Source organism: Amblyomma americanum, chromosome 2, assembly GCF_052857255.1.
Source record: "Amblyomma americanum isolate KBUSLIRL-KWMA chromosome 2, ASM5285725v1, whole genome shotgun sequence".
NCBI lineage: Eukaryota > Metazoa > Arthropoda > Arachnida > Ixodida > Ixodidae > Amblyomma > Amblyomma americanum.
In genome coordinates, this window is record NC_135498.1 from 7,933,846 (window position 1) to 7,959,880 (window position 26,035).

General features: G+C 47.5%; 1 protein-coding gene across 1 annotated transcript; it reads right to left on the bottom strand.

The window, feature by feature from the left end:
- Positions 1–1,315: 1,315 nt before the first annotated feature.
- Positions 1,316–25,969, bottom strand: LOC144119514 (uncharacterized). The gene is made up of 14 exons (XM_077652103.1): positions 25,708–25,969; positions 24,023–24,115; positions 22,873–22,926; positions 22,012–22,018; positions 20,446–20,490; positions 18,313–18,401; positions 16,849–17,544; positions 13,002–13,233; positions 9,952–10,120; positions 7,594–7,736; positions 6,148–6,280; positions 4,284–4,442; positions 3,089–3,220; positions 1,316–1,575 (listed from the first exon to the last, which is right to left on the bottom strand). The coding sequence occupies exons 1-14, from the start codon at positions 25,967–25,969 to the stop codon at positions 1,390–1,392; spliced, it is 2,400 nt and encodes a 799-aa protein (XP_077508229.1). The 3' UTR covers positions 1,316–1,389.
- Positions 25,970–26,035: the final 66 nt, after the last annotated feature.

Genomic DNA, 26,035 nt, shown 5'->3' on the forward strand with positions numbered 1-26,035 from the left:
GGTGGCTGAAAAAAAGAATCGCGAGGCATTCTAATGATAAACCTTCCGACACACACAGCCGAGAAGCTTTACGGCGCAGTGAAGAGTCCGGCAGCCGGAAAGTTCATTTCATTATGGTGACACAAGAGAATAGGCGAAACGAAACATGCTGAGCGATTTTAGACGGCTTCAACAGCACTAATGGGGGTGCAAGGATCCCAGATTGCGAGGGGGCTTAAGCATGTTTCATGGTATACTTTGTAATAATTTATTACAGTGTACTGCGTGAAAGGCCAGTGCGACGCTCTCTATCAAATAACCAATGCCTTTTCTCCGAGCGCGAGATCTGTTGGGGAAACTCCAGCATAATTCGTGCAAAGAATCTGCTGGAAGGTCCTGCTAGATGGCTGCGCTGCCGGAAACTCGGCCGGGACAAAGAAAACAAATGCCACTTTTGAGAGGAGCGCGTTCACTCACTGCGCAGCTCGGCGAACATGTATTGCTTCTAACGTCGCTGCGTCGCTCGTCTCGGGACGTTCGCACGCGTTCACAGTTTGGCGCTCGTTGTCTTCAGGAGCCGGTGAATGCGCAGGCGGCTCTTATAGCACGGTAATGGCGCTAGACCGCAAACAATGTCCAGTTTCGTAAGATGCCACACACTTCACGTGGAGCCATCAGTTGGCTACAAAAACAAGTTCAAGTAGAACATGCGCGCTTTCGATTATCCTTGAGTACCTGGCATGAAAACATAACTTAACTAGCCCCTTAACTAGCGTAGCGAGGCGAGAAGGCAAGCATGGAAGTGCTGTTGCTCGCTGCTTCCGGAAATTCGCTAACTATCAGGCTGTACATTCTTGGCTTCAAGCAATGGAAGCAGGCTGCAGTTTCCCTTCTTCATAAGAGGGAAAAAGGGGCGACAACAAGGATAACCATTAGTAACCTGGAAGGTAATAATGCGGCCGTGCAAACTAATTGAATCCATAAGGAACCGTAATATATCTTCCTTTCCAGGACGTAGCAGCTTAAGTCATGAAAAGCTCACTCAATGAACATTTGCCACTGAACGCGCAGTCAACAAAACAGCGCCGAGGCAAGATGAGTAAATAAACGCGGAAAAACGAATTTCATTCCGCCCTCCCTCCTCCTCTGCCTCCGGCGCAAAAATAAAAATGAACAGGAAAGGAAAATAAATGTACAAGCAAACTAATCCACCTCTACGCGCTTTGATTGAGCCTCGAGAGTTTAAATAAATCTGAGTTCTACCACGCGCAAGAAACCCTGCGTAACATATTACATGAAAATGTATACACGAAACTTTTCACGACAGCACCGATCCATAATTCCGTAAGTCCGTAGCGCAATATCAGTTTTTCGTAGTATCAAGGGCTCGCCGCGCGGAATTTTTTTTGGTCACATGCAAATTAGGCTACTAGAGGAGACGTTGGCCACACTGGCAAAGTAGGCGGTGACGTCCCGGAACCTGTCTGTGCCCGATAGGGCCATGGTGTGGTTGCTGCACGCGTGCCTCCAGTCTTCACACTCAACTTCGAACAAAGCCAGGCCGACGTTTTGGTAGTCCTCTCTGACCATGCAGTACTGGAAAATAAGAAAGGAGCAGTCGCGCAAGATTATTTTAACGCCCTGCTTCCGCATGTAAGGTAACTTTTAAAAGCACATTCCCCATCCTGGTTTCAGCCTTTGCCGCAACAGAAGCGAGGGCCGACAAGGATGCATATGCCAGGAAGTAAAAATACGCGGCTGAATATTTCATAACTAAGTAGATTTCAAACACGATCACCTCAAGAGACACTGAGGACGACCCTATCAAATTTTTCTCCCCGCTAGCAATCGATTCTATGACTCTTTAACAAAACACGATTTTTTTTTTCGGCGAAAAAAAAACGTTATTTATGTTTTCTCAGCACTCGGCTTAAACTGTTGACGTTTGCTCCGGGAAAAGACGGCGTGATTGCCGCTTGAAATAAATGAGGGCCTTTGGAATCTGCACCCAGAAAGATGCGTTGACGCACCGCGATGTACATGGAAATTTGACCGGTCCTGGAGACACCCGTACATCGTTATTTGGCCGTTCTTTGCGAGTAAAACTACTCTAGACGCACGCTAGCTGGCCAGTTGCATTAAAGTGTGAGTCTCGGTCGTGGTTCCTGCATCCACACCCCAGGTGTTTAACGTTGGGAAAGATCTCTAAGCTTCAAATGTTGACACCAACTGGCTTGCATCCAGCCGTTCGTAGTCTATGTTTCCAGAGCATCGGGCTTATCTTTTTAAACCGTTCCGACCCTTGCTCGTATAAATAAGAAGCAGTCACCCGTGTTCATTATCAACCGTTTAGTGATTCATCGTCATCATCATCACCATCATCATAATCAGCCTGACTAAACCCACCGCAGGGCAAAGGCCTCTCCCTTGTCTCCCCAATTCAGCCTGTCCTATGCCAGTTGCGCTCACCGTACCACCGCTAACTTCTTAATCTCTTCCGCCACCTAACTTTCTGCCGCCCCCTGCTGTGTTTGCCTTCTCTTGCAATCCAGTCCGTTAGCCTCAAGAAATAGCGGTTACCTTGCCTTCGCATTACATGCCCTGCCCGAGCCCACTTCTTCCTCTTGATTTCGACTAGGATGTCATTAACCCGCTTTTGCTCCCGCACCCACTCTGCTCGCCTTCGGTCTCTTAACGTTACACCTATCATTTTTCTTTCCATGGCTCGCTGCGCTGTCCTTAACTTACGCTGAACCCTTGTCGTTAGCCTCCACGTTTCTGCCCCGTAGATGATTACAGCGTGCTATTTACGTTCCAACGTTTGTGTCCCATTCTTATTCATGTGTCCACGTCATCTGTGTCCTTTAAGGTTGCCATGGCGGCGCATCTGTATCTTTTGTGGCACTCGGAGCCTGTAAGCGGTTGCGTGTGCCTACAAAAAGACTGCGCTTTGCTGCCGTCAAGTCACCACGAATCGCGTACATTTTCCCGCACCCCAGCATGCATTACAGCTGACCTACATGCTTCGCGCATCGTTCAAGAGCCTTTTAGATTCAATTTTAGCACACAAACCCTAATTAGGAGACAAACCCCTCCGAGAGAGCTTTACCTTGGCGCTAATGGTGTCGTTGGTATCAAAGGTCGTCATCAGTCTCGGAGCTCCCCGCGAAGAGGCAACTACTATACGATCCACTCTCCGAATGATCGGCCTAGTGTACAGCGCCATGGGGTCGTTGCAGAACTGAAAAAAAAAAACATTGCCTTACTGCCTCCTCTTCAGCAACTTATTTGGCTGTTGCTGATTGTTGAGGAAAAGCTAACGCGTTGCCGCACACAACATACACGCAGTTGTAAAGGGCGCAGTGAAAATCCCGGCTTACAGCAAAGCTACAGGCAGCCTCGACTCTAGACTGCCGTTTGTGAGCATTTCGGGGAGCTAATATTCGCAGGGTTCGACGAGGGTGTCGCTGCGGGCTAGTTGGTTTAACATTGCTTAAAATGGAACAGCGCAAACACAGGACGAAGCGCCTGTGTTGTACGTTCCTCTCTTCGTCGTGTGTTTGCTCTGTTCTCTTTTAAACAGGGTTCGACACCTGCTCGGAGAAGGTTAAAAACTGGTATGAAAAAGCCAAGGTCAACTGGCAACTAGCCATACCCAGCAATTCTGGACAAAAGCATTTTCGAGCGGGAAACTGTTTATGAACGCATTTTTTATATAATGTGAGATTTCACTATAACAATCAGTATACCGGCAGATCACCCGACGGTAGTCTTGTTTTTTTTTCTATTCACGTTTTTGCTCTCGTCACCAGCGTTCCCCATCGGTTTTCTACGGCAGACTTAGCTATTCGATGCGACCGCTGGAAACACTTTAAAAGTAAGATTTTTTAAATGAAAGATTTTTGCTACATATCAGAATAATGGACCATTACCTTCAATATTTCCATAAGAGTGTCTTACAATTTTCCAATTTTCAAAATGTTTGCCCGAGAAGGCTGGACTTGCGTCGTTCATTCTGTATTTACGTCACAGGTGAATTGCTCTCGTTCTGTTGATGTCAATTGTTGCTGATCGCTTTAATGTTCTCATGATGCGGCTCTGGTCAAGTTATCCCTTCATTGCTTGCAATGTAAATGTCACGAGGTAAGCGCTTGAGTTACTGCCATTGAATTATTACTCCAAAATTCAATTCGTGTGCAAAAGCTCAGTGATGGCCCGGCCAAGAGAGTGTGCAGTTGGAAGGGCCTCTTGTGAACTGTGCGCCAGTGGGTTCATTTTCCTTTCACCAGCCTCCGGTTACTCACAGCAGCCGTGGTGTTCGGCCGACGCATATGGCTTGCGCACGGCGCGCCCAGTGCCGGAGTTCGCACGGGCATGTAGAGACGTGTGCACAGCGAAACGGACACGGCCAGAGAAGGCTTAGTGGCTGCGATGACTCTGTTCATGTCCCTCATGATCCGCACCTGTAAGTAGAAGCAGCAAACGAAAGACGCTGTTGCAGGAAGTGATGTACCAAAGACTGGACTGCGATCTTCCTGTCGCCATGTAAGGGCGGAAAACTGAGAAACACGACAGTCATCGCGTTTAAGGGCGCGAAAAAAATTACAGGACGGTTACGAGTGTGTAAAGCGAATGTTTAAGCATTAGCTGCGGTTTGACAGGAAATAATTTTCCACGGACATGTTCTGCTTCTTTTCTCGCAAATTCAAACATCTGGAGGTTAAAACCTGCTGCAGTGAGAAGACTGGAGGGATACACAGAAGTGAACTTCTTTCGACAGATCGCTTACAGGTATGACAGTTAACCTGTATGTCTGTTTAGGGAACTCGTTTAGAGCGTGTAAGCTTGAACTTGAACCTACATTTCAGCACAGTAACCTGAACCATCTTTGCAAGCTGAGGTGTTCGAAGCTAGGCTTTCCCCCGAAAGGGCGCCATGGAGTTTGCGGAGCCTTTTCCATGCGCACACTTCTGATGGTGATGGGTTTATTAGTATTAGTGGTTCTATGAGCAGTAAAATGAAAACTGAAGGAAAAGATGTTTCTAGCCTCGGCATCTGCCATCGAAGCCTGAAGCGCCTGAGGTGCGCGCCTAGCGGAAAAAGGAAAAAAAGGATAAAGGAAAAAAAAATAAAAGGACAGGAAGGGGAAAGGGAGGATAGGAACAGGGCAACGATAGAAAGAACCAACCACCGCGCAGCCGAGGCGGGAGAGGAACCAACCACTGCCCCTTAGGGCGGGAGAGGTTGTTCTCTACAACCTCACACTATATTCTGTTCCTTAGGGCTTACTCGCGGTGCTTATGTGGAACGGGGAGTCCTGCTCTATCGGACTCACCTGCTATCTGTCCCTTAGGTCAACCCTTGATACATTAGTGGTGAGGGCGAGGCTCTTTTTCTTTATCGTTTAAATGCCTCAAACTATATCCTGTCCCTAAGGTCGCGAGCCGGCCTGCTACCTTTACGCAACCGAAGAGCAATATCGCGTAGCACTTAAGGTAAACTTAAGTGTTCACCCAAGTTTTTTTTCTTTTTTGCGAGGCTGGCGTTTCTACAGTCGGATACAACTTAAGTCTGCAGTGAAGCTCGGCCCACATTTGGACCGACGAACAGAAGTAGTCCGCGACAAAAGAAGAGTCCGTTGTTTGCCATTTCTTGTTCCCTAAACAAGAAACTAACCACCGGACGAAATTATGAGCTCGAGAATGTCGATTCCTCGGTCTAGTTTGATATAGGTAAACTTTAAAAAGCTGATTTCTTTACTGTTGTGATTGGTTAGCGAGGTAATACGAGACACCGCGGACCATGACCCATTGCTACCAAGTGCTGTTTTTTTTTTTGAAGTCGTATTCTACTACAGGCAGACATTTCTGCCAGTTAGCCATGGTTCCTATGAAACAGCTTAGGGCTGAAAAATGGCGGACACGAAGTCAAAGAACATGTTACTGACGGATACGGTAGTATATATTACATAAAAAAGACACCGAGCAGGAAAATTTATCACATGATTATCGTTTGGAAGTTCATTAGTGCACAGATCACATTCATAGAAAGACGGCTGGCACGCAGGCACTGCTGAATTTTTTGGGGTTCGTTTATGGCCCGCGCTATTTCAGGAAACGGAACGAATCGTTCTCGATGATAGAAGCTTTCCTCGCGGCTGTTGCTCACCATGCCCAGCAAGTTGACGGCAGCACCGGTGACTGTAAACGGAGCGCCCCCTGTGATGGTGCAGTTGAGGCCAGCTTGGTGCTCGTCCACCGGCAGGTGAGTGTAAGGCAGCAGACCGTCCAACGAGAAGTTGCTGCAACAGCAGAGTGTACGTGGTTTACATCACGTACCGCAGCGGTGGCCTAATCCTTTGAGCATCCGCCCCGCATGCTGGAGGTGTGGGGTTCGACCCCTAGTGCCGCCGGTTACCCACCGGTGATACAATGGGTACAAGCTTTCCCCTGGTCTGGTGCTCGGATTCTTTAGGGTGCAATGCTTGGGAAGTGGGTCTTTGACCCCACCTTAGTTGGAAGTAAAAAACCTTGTGCCATGGCGCTCTTTTGGCTACAGATTCCTTTGCGCCATAAATATCCGTCATCAACATCTGCTTACATCGCGTTAAACCGGAACTTAAACGTTTACTGCTCGACCCTCAAAGAACGTCGCACTCCCAAGCTGTGCCTCAGGTGCTATGCAGCACTAAACAAAGGCGTAATGTTGGGCGCGATGTGATCACTTCCAGGTTCTGCAAGCACTGAATTTAGCACCAGAACTTGCCTAGATTGTCCGGAATCGGCGCAAAACTGCAGTCGGCTACAGCAGCATTTTTGTCGAGGCGAGCGCAGCAGGCAGCCGAGTTGAGCCGTGCGGTGAACACAAGACCCGGCTCGGAGCGGGTGTGCATCTCGCAGTTCGCCAGAAGGCGCAGCCTCTAATTGGCTGCATGCTGCGCTCGCCTCGACAAAAATACTGCTGCAGCCGGTTGCAGCTTTGCGCCGATTCTGGACAATCCAGGTTTCGTCTGTTCTAGAATTTGGCGCTAGTTATGCCACTTCGAGAGTTCCAGATTGCTACTGGATTTACAAAATGCTAGGCTTAGCGAGTACGCCTCGTTTGGTCGCCACAGTGAGAAAATGCCAGCAGGCACGAGAGCTTCAATCAACTGATCTCCTACACGTGCACAAACGGCGAAATTCTCCCATTGCTGGCGTACCAATGTAAACTTACTGGCGTTGTGACGGACAATTCACATGGTGTACCTAGGCTAACGCAACGTGGTTAGATTATGCACCGATATCTACTGGCCTTCAGGGCCTTTCTAAGCGCCCAGATATTGACGAAGGGGCACGTATAGCCTGGGCAGCGATCAGAAACGCCTTCGACCAGACATCAGTCGTCATAGCATCGCCAGTTGAGCAAGCAACACAGGAAGACAAGCGGGCTGCACACTCCAACACGAGCACCTTCTCCGTATTACTGCGCGAGATGAAGCACTCTGGGAAATTGGCGTAGGCCATGGTGCCTGTGACGAATTTTTAGACCCTGTATGCGCTAAAATTCACCGAAGGCTGCCGAGAATGAAAGTCAAGTGCGCATACCCCAGAGCGCACATCCTCGGAAGCTTACCGGAGCTCGGATTCAAACGCGGGGAGGACTTGTGCGTAGCTGCTCGGGTGGAAATAGATGCCCGCAACAACGAAGCCACGCTGGGGAGCTCCCTGCACATTGGGGTGGTTCGACTTGAGGGCCGTCTGCACTGCACGGAACTCCTGCGAGGTTATTGATAAAAAGGTTTTAAGGAGACCACTGCCAAGACAGTGCACGTGTGGTTTCCTGAGGTGAAGGCAAGCGCACATTAATATAAGGTATTAAACTCAATGGCGCTCGCTTAGGCGACACGAAGGGTCGCCGTCACGAACTGGGCTCACACTGACCACACACCGATTTTTTTTAATTTCTTTGATTTTTCGCTCTTGGCCTCTTCGTTCTCATCTGGTTTTAAAGCCGCGACGCCGGTAATTCTCTCGGTAATTATACTGGCACAAAATGCACACTTGTTTCTTCCAGGTACTTCCTGCATGTGTTTTGATGCTACATCTTTGGTAGTGTCAGTTTTCCTTGAACCACTCACTCTTAACGGATTTATATATATATATATATATATATATATATATATATATATATATATATATATATATATATATATATATATATATATATATATATATATATATATATATATATATATATATATATATATATATATATATATATATATATATATATATATATATATATATATATATATATATATATATATATATATATATAAAGCGACTGAGAACATTTCTGTGCAATATTATGAGCTTAAAACATTATTTACGATCATTATGCATCACTTTAGCTTTAAAAAGCCAAGCCAAGTACAAAGTCAATCACGAATCCAATAAGTGTAAACAAACAAAATGGCTGACACGGTGGCGCGCGGGTACGCGCGAGCATGGAAATGACTTCCAAAAGGTGAAGTGCTTAGCAACATTTTTAGGTACCCTCGAGCTAAGCGAACATGGAATGCCAACCTGCAAGAAACACTCAACCCAAAATGAATGACGGTCGCGAGCGTGAGGCCCTGCTTCACGCACCGCCGCCGCCGTTGGCTGCTGATAAGGCCGAGAGCAACAGCTTTCCACGACAGCCTCTATAGTAGGATACAACGTTAAAAAAACAGTAGTTGTTAACACTGGGAACTGTCCGCGGCGTACTGTATTGCTCCGCTAGCCAGTAATAAAACTAAACTAAATCAGCTCTTTAATGTTGGACTTTAATAAACAAGCCAGCCAGGTAGCAAAATTCTATAGCTTATAACTTTTTTCTGGTGATTAGCTTCTTGTTTAGGTGACAAGGTAACTTTTAACAATGGACTACTTTTTTTGTCGTGCAGAAATTCTGTGCGGTGGTCCTGAATGTGGGCGGAGCTTCACCTTTCTGTAAAAATTTAATTGCTTATAAACGTTTTTCACCACCACCACCACCACTCCAGACTTACGACTTTAGTCCGAACAGGTTAACACCAAAATAAATAAATACTATTTGTAACTTTGGCAGTACGCACATTATTTTTCGCGTCGCTTGTTTCTGCTGCGTATATGGCGTCCGGAACAGACAATCGGTTCGAGATATACATTTGCCACACGAGCAAGTTTAATGCCATTAAGTGCTTACTGCTTTAAGTTTAAACGGCATTTGAGTGATGCCACACGCATAAATTTAATGCATTAACCTTACTGCCATTCGCGACCTTCTGAGTTTGCCACAACTCATTCACCCGAGCAATGCGTACTCTCGTCCCCATTACACACACAGAAAAGCACGCAACTTTGTTAGCAATAACTTCATAACCAGTAGTGAATGGTTAATTAATAACAGTTCAGCCATATGAGGCATCACCGCTTAATTTTTCATATGAAGGGTGCCATTTTTACCAGCACTTCTGACACAGACTCTCGGCTTGTGTGCTGACACGAGAGTTTATGGCTACTTTTTCGAACTGTCAAGCAAGATCAGCGGCATTTTCTGCGAAATAATTTTTATATGGCATTTGAATAACATTCCGGAGATTCTGCACTCATTAGCACTGTTTATATTTAGGTGATAATTTTCACTGCCTTGCAAGCATTATCGTCATCGTGATGTTCGTATAATGACATTGAATTTGGACGTGTGGCACCAACTCCTAAAAAAATAGAATTAACGAACTTAAGGCATTAACCATTTACTGCCATTTCTTGTGCGCTTGTAGCACGGACACCCCCCGCGGGTATCCCCATACAAATCACTCGAACCTAATGAAATTCCCGTGTAGGTGCTGATGTAATTCGATTAGAATGGCATTAAATTTGCTGGTGTGACAGGGGTATAAGCTGTAATAAAGCTCGCAGGAGGCACCGCTGCGCTAACACCAGAATTCTGCCAATGTCGCCTCACCTTGAGCAGGTCGAATGCTTCCTTGAGACCGACGACGGGGTCTCCGCGACCTTGCAAGAAGTATATGTCGAAGACGGCGTAGTGGTATATCTTCTTCGTCGTCCAGTATTGCTCGACCTTGGCTCGACCCATGGCGCTCTGTACGTCGACCAGTGCGGCCGAATGGTTTCTGTAAGGGAGCAGCATACCACATGTCCGGCGGAAGCATGTTGCGTCGCTGTCGGCTACCGCTTGAAAAAAGCCACTTGGGGGGTTGTGTAACGTGCACTCACATCGCACAGTACATGGGCCTCTAGAATTTCGCCTCCATCTACATGTGACCGCCGTGGCCGGGATCGAACCCGCGTCTTTCGGCTCGGCAGCCTAGCACCATAACCACTGAGCCACAGCGGCGGCAAAGCTGATGTGCCCCTTTACATTAACTTTGAATGTCACCTAGTTGAGAGCGGCGACATTGGCTAGTTAGGCTAAGCACTGCTGCTGCCAGGATCGTGCAAGGGACGGTACGACAGAAGTTTCGAGAATTTTTGCCTGCAAAACACTTTGTTTAGATTCTTATTACACCGATAAGTGTAGGAGATTTTCAGCAGAGCGAACGGCGTCCGCGTGACAGTCATAACTCAGAACATAAACTGTCGTGTTCACACTTGGCCTCTGCAGAGCCTTATCAGGGCGAGCCTGCTTGTGACGCGACGCAGATTTCTAGCCTCTTCATTCTGTGGAGGGGGGTTGTCGAGGATTTAGTATTCCCACTGCGTCCGGGAGGTAAATTTAGAGCTCACTGCAGCTGGAGAGTCGATAGCGAGAGGAGCCGAGCGAAGGTAGGATGCTCCGTGAAATACTGAATCTGTGCGTTTGTTTCTTTAATGCGATAGCATTGAAGTCTCATCGAAAAAAAAAAAAGAAAACTTTGGGACACTTAAGCTTCGCCTTAAAGGGCAACTGCATATGTTTTATAATCTGCAGATGAATTCGCTCCCAAGGTGGAAATATTTTTTGGCAAGCAAACTGCAACATTGCGAGTAGCCGCATTTATGCTTAGTATCTGCAAAGCGCCAATTCACGGAGCGTGTTTCATGTGCATGCACTCGTCGGTCTTTTGCGAAATAGATGTACAATGCTCGATGTTCCTTGTTATTCTGTTGCTTTTTGCTTTCTCTTGGCTGTATTGTGAATTGTCTGTACAATTGTGATTTTGTACTCTCCTGTATGAGCCCGTGAAGGCTTACAGTATTAATAAATAATAAATAAAGTAAATAGAATGAGACCTGAAGAATAGAATCGGCTTGAAGTGGTTGAATGTGTGAAACTTGCGGGTAAAGCATGCGAAGTCCTTTTGGACTATCATTTGAAGGGGTGATGTAATCGACGAATAAAATCACGATTGCCTTCAATCTTCTCCGCAACGCACAGCGCCGAGTGGCGGGCGAATGACGATGTCATGAAGGTACCAATACATGTCCAACGCATAAACGCTTATTTTGAAGGAAAAAAATAACGCTATCGAGGTTGAAGCCCGCCGAGAGTTGTTTGCAGCATCAAACGAGGCACGGCGATGTCCGGTTGACGGCAGCTGCAGTTTGAAATATTACCTTCCGTGACGTCACACCGAACTTGCCCGCACTCCTCCGATGGTGATTAAATCACTTTTAAATGCTAGTGAAATAAAACTTAGCATGCTTTACCGACAGCCTATACATAGATTTTAATCCTTGAATATCGCGGACTTCTAAAAAAGTGGTGCAGTTGCCCTTTAAGGCTATGGAAAACACGGTAGCTGTGACGAAATCCTTTAGCGGTCCTCTTTGCTTATCACTTCACAGACACCGAAGCTGTTCTTTATTTCATATCCGATAACGCTTAAGCTACCATTAAGATTACAATGCCATAGCTTTAGGGATCCCTCCTTTGCAAGTACTTTCTGCGTCGCCTAGGTTCTGCCTACATATATGCAGAATTTTCACTCTATCTTTACATTCATAGATCGCGAGGATCCCCATAACACTCCTGGCGCAGGGGTGGGAGCTGCCAAGGGATGCGCCAGTGCCCCGGCAGGTGACTTTTTCAAACACTGCCCACCGGTGGGGCTTGTGATTCTCTTTTCGAGCTCCCGAAAGGCTCATGCGCACTGCCATGGTGGGCAGGTGGCGGCTGCGTTGAATTTTTTTAAGTAACCTCGTTTGCACCTGCCACAGCGTGTCACCTTCTTTCCTCGACAAGCCAACGCTGAACGGGGCCCTTAACTCTGTCGCGTTAGAATGCGTCGTCGTTCACATAATTCCAGAAAGCGACATTTATACGTTCCGACTGCGTCCGTGTCGCCACCTCTAGACTCCTCCGGCGAGACGTCTAAGCACCAGCTAAAGGACCCGAAGAGATGCCCGGTTGTGCGCAGACAGACGTCTGGGGGTGCGCAGACACAGCCAGGAAAGAATGACAGAAATCTCGGTGTAGAGGCACCTAATGCATTTCCATCACAATGTAATTAGGTGACCCTGCGAATTTTTGGTGCTAAGGTAGCGTCTATATCAAAATTGAGGAAACCACAATAGCCAGGCGGGTTAGTTTATGATACATATTCAAAAGCAAAAAAAACAGCTCTTGTCCTGTGTTTTTCCACCCTTCGTCCCCGTTTCTCGCACTGTTACTTTTGAAGAGGAAACCATGCCACAGATATCACAGTGTTGTCCGTTCTGCTGAAGCGGCTGGATTGCGCACGCTTCTGCGTGTTTTCTTAGAGCGTGTCCGTTGGCTTGACAGTTCAGTGGCTTCCGTCTACGAAACGTGTGCCTGCATGATTCCAGAAGAGGGTTGTAAGGTTGCGCCTGTCCCGTCTCGCTTGCTATGTGTTGTCTTTTTCGGCGCTACAACCCTCTTCTGGAAACATGCACCAACTAGCCCTCCAACAAGTATTGCCTGCATGATGACTGCGGTCCGCTTGGCGCACGCGTTAGCGCGCAGAGGTGAAGACGACATCGGGAGGATAAAGGGCGAACTAGTTTTAATCTCGCAGCAGCACGGGGCACGCGGAGTGCAGCAAACAGACTTGCCCGAAGGCAACGCTGACGGCGTAGGCGGTCCTCGTCGAGGCCGCTGCCTTGGCGATCAGCCTCTGCACGAACGCGCTGCTGTCGTCGACGAACGTGTCTCCGCCTTGCACGTAGAAGGGCACGAACGCGTAGTCGCAGGCGTCGATGCTGATCGCGTCGTAGTCCTGCTGGTGGACGCCGTACGTGCAGAACAGCGGAGCCTTGCCCATCGGGTACTCGTCAGCAGGGGGCGCTGCGGATCGGAGGAACGCAGGGGGGATCAGTGGAGGCGACCGCTAAGGCGAAAGCCTCTAATGGCTCATCGTTGTCCGTCCGTCCGTCCGACCGTCCGCGAAACACTATGACGTCATCAATGACACAATTGCTACAACCCATATACTTTTAGCTATTACTAAGTAATAGATGATTAGTAATTAGGTAATTAGACATGAATTGGTAATCAGTAAAGATAAGAAAATGTTACAGCAATGGAAATAAAAACTAATCAACAAATAAAAATAAATAAGTTAAAAATACAAATAAAAACAAAACAAAAATAAGCAAAAATTAAACAAACCATAACAACAAAAAATGCAACGCCTAGAGGCGCCGTGGAAAAAAAACCCGCGTTCTAGAAAGTTCCATGCTTTCGCATTCCTGCACGTAACCAGATTTAAGTGCCCTCAGAATTTTTTCCTTTGGTGTAGGCAGCGAGTGCATGGTCATACTTTGCAGTTACTGGAAGCCAAGCTCTCTAGGGGACCTTGTCTGGGGGTAAGCGATGCAGTTGTCTTAGAATGTCGAATTTGAAAGCCCTTGCATGGTATTGCTGGCAGGTTAGAGAGAGATACCAGGGGAAGGAAAATAGGAAAAAGCGGATAGGTTAACCAAGAGCAGCACGGTGGATTGGGCCAGTTGGTTGCTGTATTTATGCTGCAAATCTTTCCTTTATTGTGATTAGCCAAGAGAAGGTACCGGTTCGATTTGCTGCTCGTGTGAAAAGGAATGAACAGGTAATCTGTATATATTCTGCATACACACTTCTAACTTGAGCCAAGGCTTGAACAAGTGGCGATCCGCAAATGTGTGAAACCAACGTAAAATTATTTGTAATGGTGCGGGGAAACACAGATTAAACTTTAATTTCCTTCCAATTAGTTATTTACGTAGGAATAATTATGCAAAATCACTGATATTATATTTGGACACCGAAGCGTTCTGATAAGCTGTAGAAAGGGTTCATTAACGGACCACTCAGTTTTTCGCAGGAACATACCTCCTGCGTGGTACATTTCCTCCGCATGCAAAAAAAAAGCCCTTGAAATTTGGAAAATAAAAATAAAAACCACGTGACTAAATCTTTTCTGTTGACGTTTTGTAGCGCTCAAGGTTGTTCTTTGAACAAACGAAGCGTGCGCGTTGGCCCATCTCTCGCTTATCAGAGAGTGTTGCGCCCCTTCTACGCTCCGTATGACGCACTTGCAGGCAGGCCGACGCGGCGTCGGCCACTCACTTCGACACGGCCAGTGTGCACATTTCGTTCGTTGAAAACGCGGCTGAGAGCGCCACAATAGGCGAGCGCAAGAGCGTAGTAATGTGTAATTTTATTTAAAGCGAAAAGCTTCACTGCGCTAGGTAAAGCAGTCGTCGCGTAGGCCGGAGAATGACCTTGAACAACCTTCAGCCCAACCATGTTAGCCGTGTATGACTATATGTGGTACAGTTATGGTGTCGAAGCATTGGCCCCTGACAGTGACCCATGACCTTTAGTTGACGTTTGACCTCTGACCTTTGACATTGGGTGCTTTGACTTTAACAACATCCAATGGGGTGGTGGCGTCTGGCGTCGGGTGATCTTCAGATATGCTGATTATTATAGCGAAGTCTTACATTATGTGAAAAAATTGCGCTAATAAACGGCTTCCCGCTCAAAAATGCGTTTGTCCAGAATGGTGTGCTCCTAGAATGGGTATTGTCTGCTCCTTAGAAAGCTCAGATGCGAATATTTTTGGGTAGACCAGCCCACGGACGTAGAGAGGCAATCACGAGAGTTAACGTTGAAGGCAGTGAATGAAAAAAGAAAGTAAAGAATGCAGAAGCTACCTATATAAAATAACAACTAGTCCGAAAGATGCCTATCTGTAGCACCGTTACTGTTCGCTCGGCGCTTCTGCATTCTATGGCTTACGCAAAAAGCGTACTTGCGCTAAAAAACGGACCCGCCGCGGTGGCTCAGTGTGGTTAGAGCGCTCGGCTACTGATCCGGAGTTCCCGAGATCGAAGTAGACCGCGGCGGCTGCGTTTTTATGGAGGCAAAACGCTAAGGCGCCCGTGTGCTGTGCGATGTCAGTGCACGTTAAAGATACCCAGGTGGTCGAAATAATTCCGGAGCCCTCCACTACGGCACCTCTTTCTTCCTTTATTCTTTCACTCCCTCTTTTATCCCTTCCCTTGCGGCGCGGTTCAGGTGTCCAACGATATATGAGACAAATACTGCGCCATTTCCTCCCCCCTCCCCCCGAAAACACAATTATTAATATTACTAAAAAGTGGAGACAACACACACTAGACAGGACTGGCAGTAGCCCCGTCTTGCGTGCGTTGTCTCCGTGTTCTCGCGTCAGTACGCTTTTGCGTAAACCATGTCATGCCACAACCGACTACCTCAAATGAAAGTCTTTCTTCTGCATTCGTTCCTCTTGTTCATTCGACGCTTTCTTATGACTGTCAACATCGCCTGTAGTTCAAGGTCAGAAATCAAGGTTTCTACGTCCTTGGGCCACCGTTAAAGCTGGTCTACTGAAAATAGAAACGCGCCAACTATCTCGGAAACATCCATCATTCAGACGGGATTCGGGTGGAGGAAGGCATTAAAGCGATGACAACCACCAACATAATTGCAGTTTGTTTAGGTTGGTGTTTGTATAAACTTGTCGATCGATACGGACGTCAAAACATGGCGAACCTGTGCCATAGCAATGACGAAGGTTCCTGAAAAAGGTAGTGACACGTGTCCAACGATATATGAGACAGATACTGCACATTTCCTTTCCCCAAAAACCAATTATTATTATTATTATTATTATTTAACCCCCCAGAACTGCACATGAGCCGTGATGGGCGCCGTAGTGGAGGGCTTCGGATTAATTTCCACCACCTGGAGTTCTGTAATGTGCACTGATGTCGCACAGTGCACATGCGGTTTTGCGTTTCGCCTCCACCGAAATACGGCCGCCGCCGCCGGGATTCGATCTCGCAACCTCGATCGGGCTCAGCAGCCGAACGACGTACCCACTAAACCGACTCAGAGGGTAATTTTGCTGCAAGTAAAACTCTGCTGCCTTTTTAAGAGTGCGAAGGCGCCAGCGGGGCGTGCCAAGAGAGCGGAGAAACAGAATGCGATGCCAGGTACTGAGACCGAGGTATGATGCGCGTGTCAGGGCGATTCGCACGACAATGCGGTTTCGCTTTAGAATACCACTGTCGTCCTAAATGCATTTGTACGAAATTAAAGTAAGATTGGGCGAGTTGGTTTTGTATAGTTACTTACAGTTGCGTAAGACATAAAAGTTTGTCGTTTTTCTCTATATGTCGTGTGTCCGTAGCGTTGTTACATAAGTAGCTACTATTCCTCTTTTGCAACATCTAATGACAATGGGCCTTTTCTTTTGTCCTTAACTGCAAACAATAGGTCGATCGACGTTCTGTCTGCAGCTATGGCAACATTGATAGTGAGGCTTAAGAAAGGAAACAACGAATGTGAGGCGTAGAGATGCGTGCAACTGATCGTTTTTGTTTTTTCCCTGTCGTCATGTTGAAACTAAAGCTGTCGGTATTCAGCTCGAGCCGCGAAGCAGGATGAACTTACTGTGTGTAGTTGATGGGGCAGGTCCGCTTCCAGTCGTAATAGCTGGTGTGGTGGCAGCCGGCCCAGTCGTAGAGGTCACAGTCGCGGTTGCAGACGTGGATAGGATCGTAGCGGTGGAACTGATAGTGGCACTGCCTGTGGTACTGGCTGCGGTACTGGTTGCTGTACTGGCTGCTGTACTGGCTGCCGTACTGGCTGCCGTACTGGCTGCCGTACTGGCTGCTGTACTGGCTCTGGTTCTGGAACTGGTTGTGGATGTGGTTGTGGATCTGGTGGTGGTACTGGCTGCGGTACTGGTTGCGGTGCTGGCTCTGGTTCTGGGAGTGGTCCTGGTTTCCAAGGTCGCAGTGCTGGTGGTCGGGGCCATGGTGGTTGTCGCGGTTGCAAGTGTCGCTGCTGTTGTCCGAGTCGTTGGAGCTGCGGTCGGTCGAGTTCTCGAAGTAGGGGCAGCAGTGCGACTAGTTGGTGTGGTGAACACTATCACTGGCGTCGCACTCTGCATTGTGGGTGGAAGCGTCATAGTCGGAAGCGTCCCAATCGTAGGAGCGCGACTTCGTGTGCGCGGTCCAGGACGCCTTGACCTGGTCGTAGGAGGGTCAGGGAACACCATGGTGGTGGTCTCAGTGCTGGTGGCAGTCCCAGTGCTGACCGACTCGGCGGTGGGTGTTGTAACCACATGCGTTGGATCGGGTACCGCTGTAAATATGAAAATGCAGGAACTTCTTCTCAGATGAGAGCAATAATTTAAAAGATGGTTACTTGTAAACGGAACGAGTTCACGACGAAACACGTTCCGGTGATAATAATTTCGAACTCTGCACAGTATAAAACGTGCTTGAGCTACACTGTTCTTCTACCGGAGTGGTAATAATTCAGGTGCCGCATTTTAGGAGCAGCCCATGGGTAAAATTTATTTCAGTCGTGGAGCGCTCCGCTCTAAAATATTAATATGTCGTGTTCGTTAGAGACTAAGGAAACCAAATGGTTACAAGCTTTTTTTTTTATCTGCTTTCAACGTCGCGGTTGTTTTTGAAGTCGGCTTCGTTCTACTAATTTTTGTATTCTATTGAAAACGAGACTGAGCCCATAGGCGCAGTAGTGGTACAAGCAACTGGCCTCCCAGCTCACACTTTAGTACTGAGTGAGCGCTAGGCGGCATCACAACTTTTGGACCCGTGTAGGTCGCCGTACACCAGTGCAAAAAATGCAAGCGCGATCAACGATTGTGCCAACATAGTTTGAAGGCACTCTTCCAGGATTATAGTGTTCGGTTGGATTTTGTTTTAGCTTAATTAAATACCATTCGATATATTTGGCTTAAAATGGTTCCTTTGAGTTTTAGTTGCAAGTCTTCATGGCGCCTTTTAAGACAATCAAGCGAGACTCCCTGATTAGCCCCAAACGGAACCCTGTGTAGTGTTCTGTGCGGTTTATGGGCGCACCGCAATGGCTGTTCGCACTCACCTGTAAGGAAATTGAACAGGGCGTAGCACAGCGCAGCCAGCAGAGCGACGAGGAAGCCAAACAGGAGACACAGGACGCCTTTGACTTGCCTGAGCGGAAAAGCGAAAACATCGTGCGAATAATCGAGGTGAATTAACTCTTCTGGATGGCGCGATAGTTCTTCCGCTGACCTCCCGTCCCATTCGACACCGAGACTGCAAGGCCCGCCTAATCACGTTACGCGCGTGCGTGCGCGTGTGCGTGTGCGTGTGTGTGTGTGTGTGTGTATGTGTGCGTGTGCGTGTGCGTGTGCGTGCGTGCGTGCGTGCGCGCGCGCGTGTGTGTGTGTGTGTGTGTGTGTGTGTGTGTGTGTGTGTGTGTGTGTGTGTGTGTGTGTGTGTGTGTGTGTGTGTGTGTGTGTGTGTGTGTGTGTGTGTGTGTGTGTGTGTGTGTGTGTGTGTGTGTGTGTGTGTGCGTGTGCGTGTGTTTTGCACGTATTACGTTGAGGCCCTTGTGCCCCACGTACTGTGGTGCGTGTCAGCTTATGTCTCTCAGTTCCTGTATGCCTTATTTTCCAGGTGGCTCTAAACGGTTCAAAGACGAAGTGCCAACTATCTTTGGTCTTTAATCCTATGACGCTCAGGCACATTTACATCAATTTAATGTGAAGCTAGCTACAGATAATGTTAGTATACCCCTTAATGTCAAGCATTTGTGAATGTAATGTGGCAGAAGTTTGTCGATGTAGCTTCCGAAACGTCAATAAACAAACGTGCTACTTCGTCGACACTATGCTGCAGCGAAGCTTCCAGTGTTTGCTCCTGTTAGAAGCCGCCAGCAGGCGACCTTATCCCTTTGTGAAACAGCATGCGATCACATTATTCCTGGCAAGATTGTAGCCCTGTGAAGCTGTTTTCACGAAGCTCGAGATTGTTGCAGGTGCCTTTCGTTCTTTGTCTCGAATTTCCTGCGCCTCCATCAAATTCAGCGCGGCCGAGAGCGGCCGCATCTATTTCTGTTTGCGGGAGCAGGTTACAGCCTGATAGGCAGTATTCTTTGAAAGCCCTCACCCGTCTCTTGTCGGCCCGCTTGCCACCGCCACCACGTGTAAGGCCGGCGAAGCCGACCGGGTAGCAATTCTCAATGACCACTCAGTCGATAAATGATCGGTTCAAGTGTCTTCGAAATGTCCTTATGACGCTAGTATAGGTATACTGTTACAGGTGCATTGCTGAGGAACGCACTCTTGAACACAACCGCTACAGTAAATGACAGCAATGTAGCCAGCCAAACAACCGAAATGCGTAAAAAAACAAAAAAAACAATAATGCAGATTAGTGCACGTGTGTAGTCAAGGTGCTATAAAGCCGCACGACGTAAGCACCGTTCTGCTGCGTTAACAAGAAACAGCATTGTGCAGCTCTAAGTGGACAGAGCGGCGACGGCTTTCCAAAACAGCCTTTGCAGTTTGCAGGACTGCCATGCTAAAAAAATCACTTCAGCTCCGCCTTTAAGGGCATGAAGCGATAGCGTTACTGTCTCCCTTCACCCTTTTTTCTTCACACACAGACACTGTTCTTTGGTCATATTCACACATTTATGACTGTTATCAAAACACAGCTACCACATTGTCTTCGAACTCTTCCACTCAGGAGCTTACGCGCAGAAATGTTGCTTCTGCATACACACACATTAATTAGTACTCACTGTATTACGCACATAATCACGCGGCCACGAAGGAGCGTTCCACAGAGACGCAGGTTCCACACTGAGAAAACTTTATGCCGCCCACGCGTCATCTGTTGGGGTAGCGGCGTACATCAGATCGCGGGGGTTTTCTGGTAGTTGCCGCATGCCGGCGCCGCTACACCACGTCAAGCAAAGAGGATATAAAACGCTCCCAGACATCCACACGTTATGCGGATTTCTCGACATAACGCCGTCGCCTTTTTTCCGCAAAACGGGAGGAACCTTAAAGCGATCCCTTTAAAATGGTCTCTCATACCACTTTCGTCCTCCTTCTGAAGGAGCCAAGCCAAGGAACAAAACCTTTCCATTTATTTCTTGCTAGATTAATAGTTTTCTTTTTAAGAGAATCCGCGGCTGACTCGGGAAGCGTCGAGTGATAGTAGAAATGAAATATGTGTCACTCACCATGAGGCAAAATCTACGGGCTGTTGGGCGTACAGTGTTGCAGGGCTGAAATACCAATACAAAACTTCTTGTTCAGAGAACTACACCTACAACGTAAACTGAAGAGGTACGTTATACATTATAAAAAGGGCATATATTTACGTCACAGAACCACATCACAGGTTATCAGAAACACCGCAGTGAAGACCTCCACAGCACTATTTTTTTTTTGCGCTATGTTACAACCGTCCACCGAAAAATCAGCATGCAAGTGGATTTTTTCATTATTCCCACATTAAAATGCTGCAGCTCACTTAGGGCACCTGACCATTGCGCCCATTCTGAGCAGCAGATGCCAAATCCGATTGGGTCACTGTGTGTGTGTGTGTGTGTGGGGGGGGGGGGGGGGGGTATAAGGCAGTTCCCCTGTGGAAACATTCCATTAACAACTTAACAGTTCCGTCCCGGCAGTGCTGCTAAGCGGAGACGGCCAAATGGGGACAGAAATCACAGTGCTTTAAAGGCAGAAAGTTAAGGCCAAGTTAAGGCATTCGCTTTTCTTTCATAAGCTCCATTATAGCAGAAAGCATTATGATCTTATTCCCATGGTGTAGCCGTATCGCTTAGCATCGGCTAAATCGTGTTCGTGATGATGGGTTTACTGCGTTAATAGCAGTATAGCTCTCATTGGGTGAAATTTGTGCTGCTGCCTTTGTGTCCGAAGCCAATCAGATTTAAAGAGGCAATGGGAAGGAGGTCGTTGTAAAAGCGAAATGTAAAACCAGCACTGCTAACGCGGAGTTATCTCCTCACACGGTATGACCGCGAGTCACGTGTTAATTCTACCGAAGTATCAACATTTCTTTTCACATCTGTTAATCGAGTACATGAAAGTAGCCCCGATCTGGGAATCACCGCAAAGTAACACCAGCACCAGCAGTGAGCTCTGTATTTACACAGGGCGCATTTATTTTTTCCGCGTTTGTAGACCCATATATCGGGACCGCATTACAGCCAAGCTGTGTTTGGAAGGTGAGCTGGCCCGTTTTTAAAACTTTGATAGCATTATGGTGACCCTAGCTGCATGCATTAAACTTGATGTACCTTTTAACAGAAAGCCCATATCAAGTCAGACAATATCAGGTGCACGCTTGCTAAACAGCACTTGAGAAAATTTTAAAATGTCCCCGCCACCAAATTTCTTCGACATTACATCCTTAGGAAAGAATGGCGAAGGCTGCGATAAATAGCCTCGGCACCAAAGTGCATTAGTGTGTTTACGTTATAGTAGCGGGGTACCAATTCCTTTTTAGAATTAACACCGTACTTGCCGCGTGCACCATGCGTGCCTGCCTTGTTCTAGAAGCATCCTTCCCACACCAAGGTAACCATCGGAAACATAACTAAATAATTTATGTTCTTGTTCTGCAATTAGCATGTGAATTAATTACCTTCCATCTGCACAGACTTGAAATATATTTTACTGTATGGTCGAGAGTTACCTTTAATAATTTTGCTGCAACTGAAATTCTTTTCTGTAATCTGCAAAGCATTATACTGAGATTCGTAAAAATGTCAAATGCTTACACTTTCGCTGAAAAAAGAAGAGACAGGAGATAAATATTCGAGATATTGTACTTTTCGACCGAAAAATATTGTACCGATGCGACAGTAATTTTTTACTCTAAAATTAGCTGGTGAAATAAGGGCAAACACATCTCTTTAGAGTTGAATGCCTTTAAATCAGACAAAAAGAACAGATTAACGGATGGTACGCCGAAACCAGCATTTCTTTTTTTTGCGTCACGATGTGCTTCTTGAACGGGAAAAATCTAAAATGAAGGAAAACGTTAGAACATCAGACGAAGAAGACGTGGTACTATTTAGCGCTACCAATTTCGCGGCTCAGAAAACGCATCAGTGTATCATCAGCTCTCTGCCGACGCACGCGACTTGAGCCTTCTCTAGAATGATGTGACAGTTGTGCTCCATAACTACAATGAGGTTGTGCGACCGCAGCAGGTAAAGGCAGAGGCCAGAACTTTCTTTTAATGGTAGGACTGCCGCCACGACACACTAATTTCTACACCGTGATGCCCAGTGCACTTTTTTATGAATGCGATGGTAATAGAAGCCTCATAAGGAAGAAAATGTCTCGTCTGAGGCTAAATTCGCTGATTGGCTTGAGGAAACTGACGTCATGACACCGGATCATTTCCACTGGCTCATTGGCTGCAGGGAAGTGACGTTACCAGACAGAAATAATCCCGTTGGCTGTAGAGAAGTGACGCTACTTCTGGCAAAGGCACCAGCAACTGGTAATGCTATTGCACTGTCAATACACAATGGAATTAGGTCTCCCTATGAATTTTATTTATGAGCAGTACTGCGGGATTTCGAAAAGAGCCCGTGGAAGCTGTTGCAGCAGTCGCAGTGCCTCCGTCTCACCTTCGGGTTCCTTGTCTAATGGTTGGCGCTCAGCGGCCGCCACCGATGAGGCATCTGCGAGGAAGCATGCGAAGGATTAAAAACGTAATGCGGTGCTGTCATTTAATAGCGGTAGCGTTACTAAGCGAATTGACGCACTTTCTACGTGGTTCGGAAGCCCGAGAGAGCTCTGCTTCTACTCCACTTTTATGACATACAATGAAACAGTCATAGCCGACGAGTAGAGCCCCCAACTCATAAATCGCTAACAAAAGAAAACGAAGTAACTAGCAGAAGGCCTGAAACCAATACATTCCCCAATCTTTGCCACATTAATGAAATGTACCCCGGCCTATACGAGAACAACTGCGAACTTTGAAACGGAAATAGCTGCCCTTTGCCACGCTATGGGCATGTCAAAAGATTCCAAACATCACTAGCATACAAAACCTCACGCCTAAGCAGTGGGAGGACGTGCTGTAGAGCTCTTACTCAGACTGCCAGCAACAGCTGGTGGAAAGGACCAGGACGGCAGCAGCGTCATTTGGACAAAGATTTTCAACTACATCGTTAGAACTGCTTTTCATAAATGTTTTGAGCATCCGTTTATTCCACTCTCATAGGTAAAAGAACGCGCTGTATGGTCCCTCAAGATTGCCTTGCCGCTCCTCTCTCTGCTTTTAACGCGAAGGACATTTATGAGACTTCTTCCGTGGTTAAGGATGTTGGAATAGCATGCTGTAAACAAGAATTACCGTTTTCACCTTGTAGCAAATAAGGACGTTACCTATAGGGTACCGTGTATAGGGTATAGGGCTTTTACCACACTGCTGGGTTTAAGGACAAAAGGCCATAAATAGGCATATTTGACTCCACGTAAGGGAGATTTCTGTTAAGCAATAGGGTATTACTGGAAGCCCCGAGAGAAATGGCATGCTGTCAGCATATGAACTCGACAAGCAATGCGTCGAAGGCGATTGGCCCGCAATTAACGCCGCAGTCTATTTAATCTATTTTACATACTGCTTTTAGCTTCAGGTACAGCTTGTGCCTGCAGTGATTATTTTCCTAAACATTTCTTCTCTGTCTTCATACCTTCCCATTTGTCTCGGCAATAATGGTCTGTAGGATTCTGCAGTTAATGCTAATAAAAACAACCGCAACTACTCACGCGTGGGGCTGCTCTCCCCCGTAGTCGTCAACGCTGTCGAGCTCGGGGTCGGCCCGGATGACAGCGCCGTACTGCCTTCGGTCGACGCTATACCTGTGGTGGAAGCCGCAGTAATGTACGTGGGGTCGGCTGCCGGTAGTAAAGGCAACGCGAAGTTTAAGGAATAGCGAATACACGCATATGACACCGTGCTCGAAAAGTGGGCAGTATTGAACCTTTTGAGCACAGCACAGCGCGGCCACCTGCACTACGTTAAGCTTTTCGGGCATTATGCTTTCCTGGTAGTGCAGGGTAGCATGGACATTTTAAACTGTCATCCAGGTGGGCCTAGAAAAAAAAAGTAGCAGGAGAAGAGAAAAAGGGTAGCTCCTATAAAGGACTATAGTTCCCTTTAAAGGCCTGGAGACCTTAAACACGCTAAGCATTCCGAAATGCATCCGCGGTTCTTATTTCCTATAGCGCAGCAGCAATCGCAGACCCAGGTCGATTGACGATAAAGGACATACGTGGTTTTAGAAGCGCCTACTGTGTTAATGACTCACAGGCAGGGGCCTATTGGTTTACATTCTTTTTTGGCTGCCCCACCATACTTTTTGTGTTCATGACCGTGGACTGAGTACACTGCATAAATGACCGTACATTATGCAAGATAGGTCATGAATATTATATAGCTAGGCATAAGAGATATTGATAAGTAGATGTTAACCTCCACCGAATAATTGATATTTTGTGGGCGCTTCCGTTGGGAAAACAACATTTGCGAAATTATGCTGACGAGCCTGGCGTCGTACCCACTAAGCCACAGCTACCGGTGATAATGCGACATGGAAAAAATTATGGTCGATTTGCGTAGTTCAGCCAAATGCGAATTAGGCGCGCTAATAATAATAATAATTGGTTTTGGGGGAAAGGAAATGGCGCAGTATCTGTCTCATATATCGTTGGACACCTGAACCGCGCCGTAAGGGAAGGGATAAAGGAGGGAGTGAAAGAAGAAGGGAAGAACGAGGTGCCGTTGTGGAGGGCTCCGGAATAATTTCGACCACCTGGGGATCTTTAACGTGCACTGACATCGCACAGCACACGGGCGCCTTAGCGTTTTTCCTCCATAAAAACGCGGCCGCCGCGGTCGGGTTCGAACCCGGGAACTCCGGATCAGTAGTCGAGCGCCATAACCACTGAGCCACCGCTGCGGGTAAACAGTTCGGTTTTCATTGCGCTTCCGAGGCTTAGATCTAATGCTCACGGATGGTAGTTGTTCGGATAGCCATAATGGGTCAATGTCCATATATGCGGAACTGGTCATTCTCTCCATGCACAGATTCCAGGGAGTCTTTCTATGACTCCTGGAGCAGTGGTGCAGCGCACAAGCGAGGCGCCACTGCCCTTCTGTGGCAGGTGCTGACATCGGTGGGACTTGGGTGTCTTCAGTTGGGTTGCGACCCGGGTTGCTCTTCCCGAGCAGCCTCTCACGATTAAGCGAGCTACCGCCTGACACGATGGGAAGGTCGCTGTATGTATGTGCATACGTGCGCAGGTTGCTCACCAGCCGGTGGACAGGTGAGCAGCCTGCCATATAACCGGCTTCAGACAGACACCATAACTTAACGGGCTGAGGCGCATATGCGCGAGGAGGGGCCGCAGAACTGAGGACGTGTGCCGCATCACAACAGCAGGCAGCTTACCCGTGGCACCGTAGGGATGACTGCGGGGAGGGTACTGGCCTGGTTCAGGACGCGGCCGATACCCGCCGCCTTGGTAGTGGGGGGGATATCCACCGCCGCGCGTCGGCTGATACCCACCACCGCGGCGATGCATGGAGACGTGGTTAGCAGTGTAGTGAGGGCCACCAACGCAGTATCCTTTCAGGCAGGACTCGAACACTCGGAGTGAGGCGCACGGGAATGCAGAGCGGGCGCTTGAAAACTTCTTCTCCTTCTCGTGCATTCAGCGCGTGCCCAGCAGAACGAACGACTGATGACAATGATAAAGAAAAAAACCTAAAAAACTAGC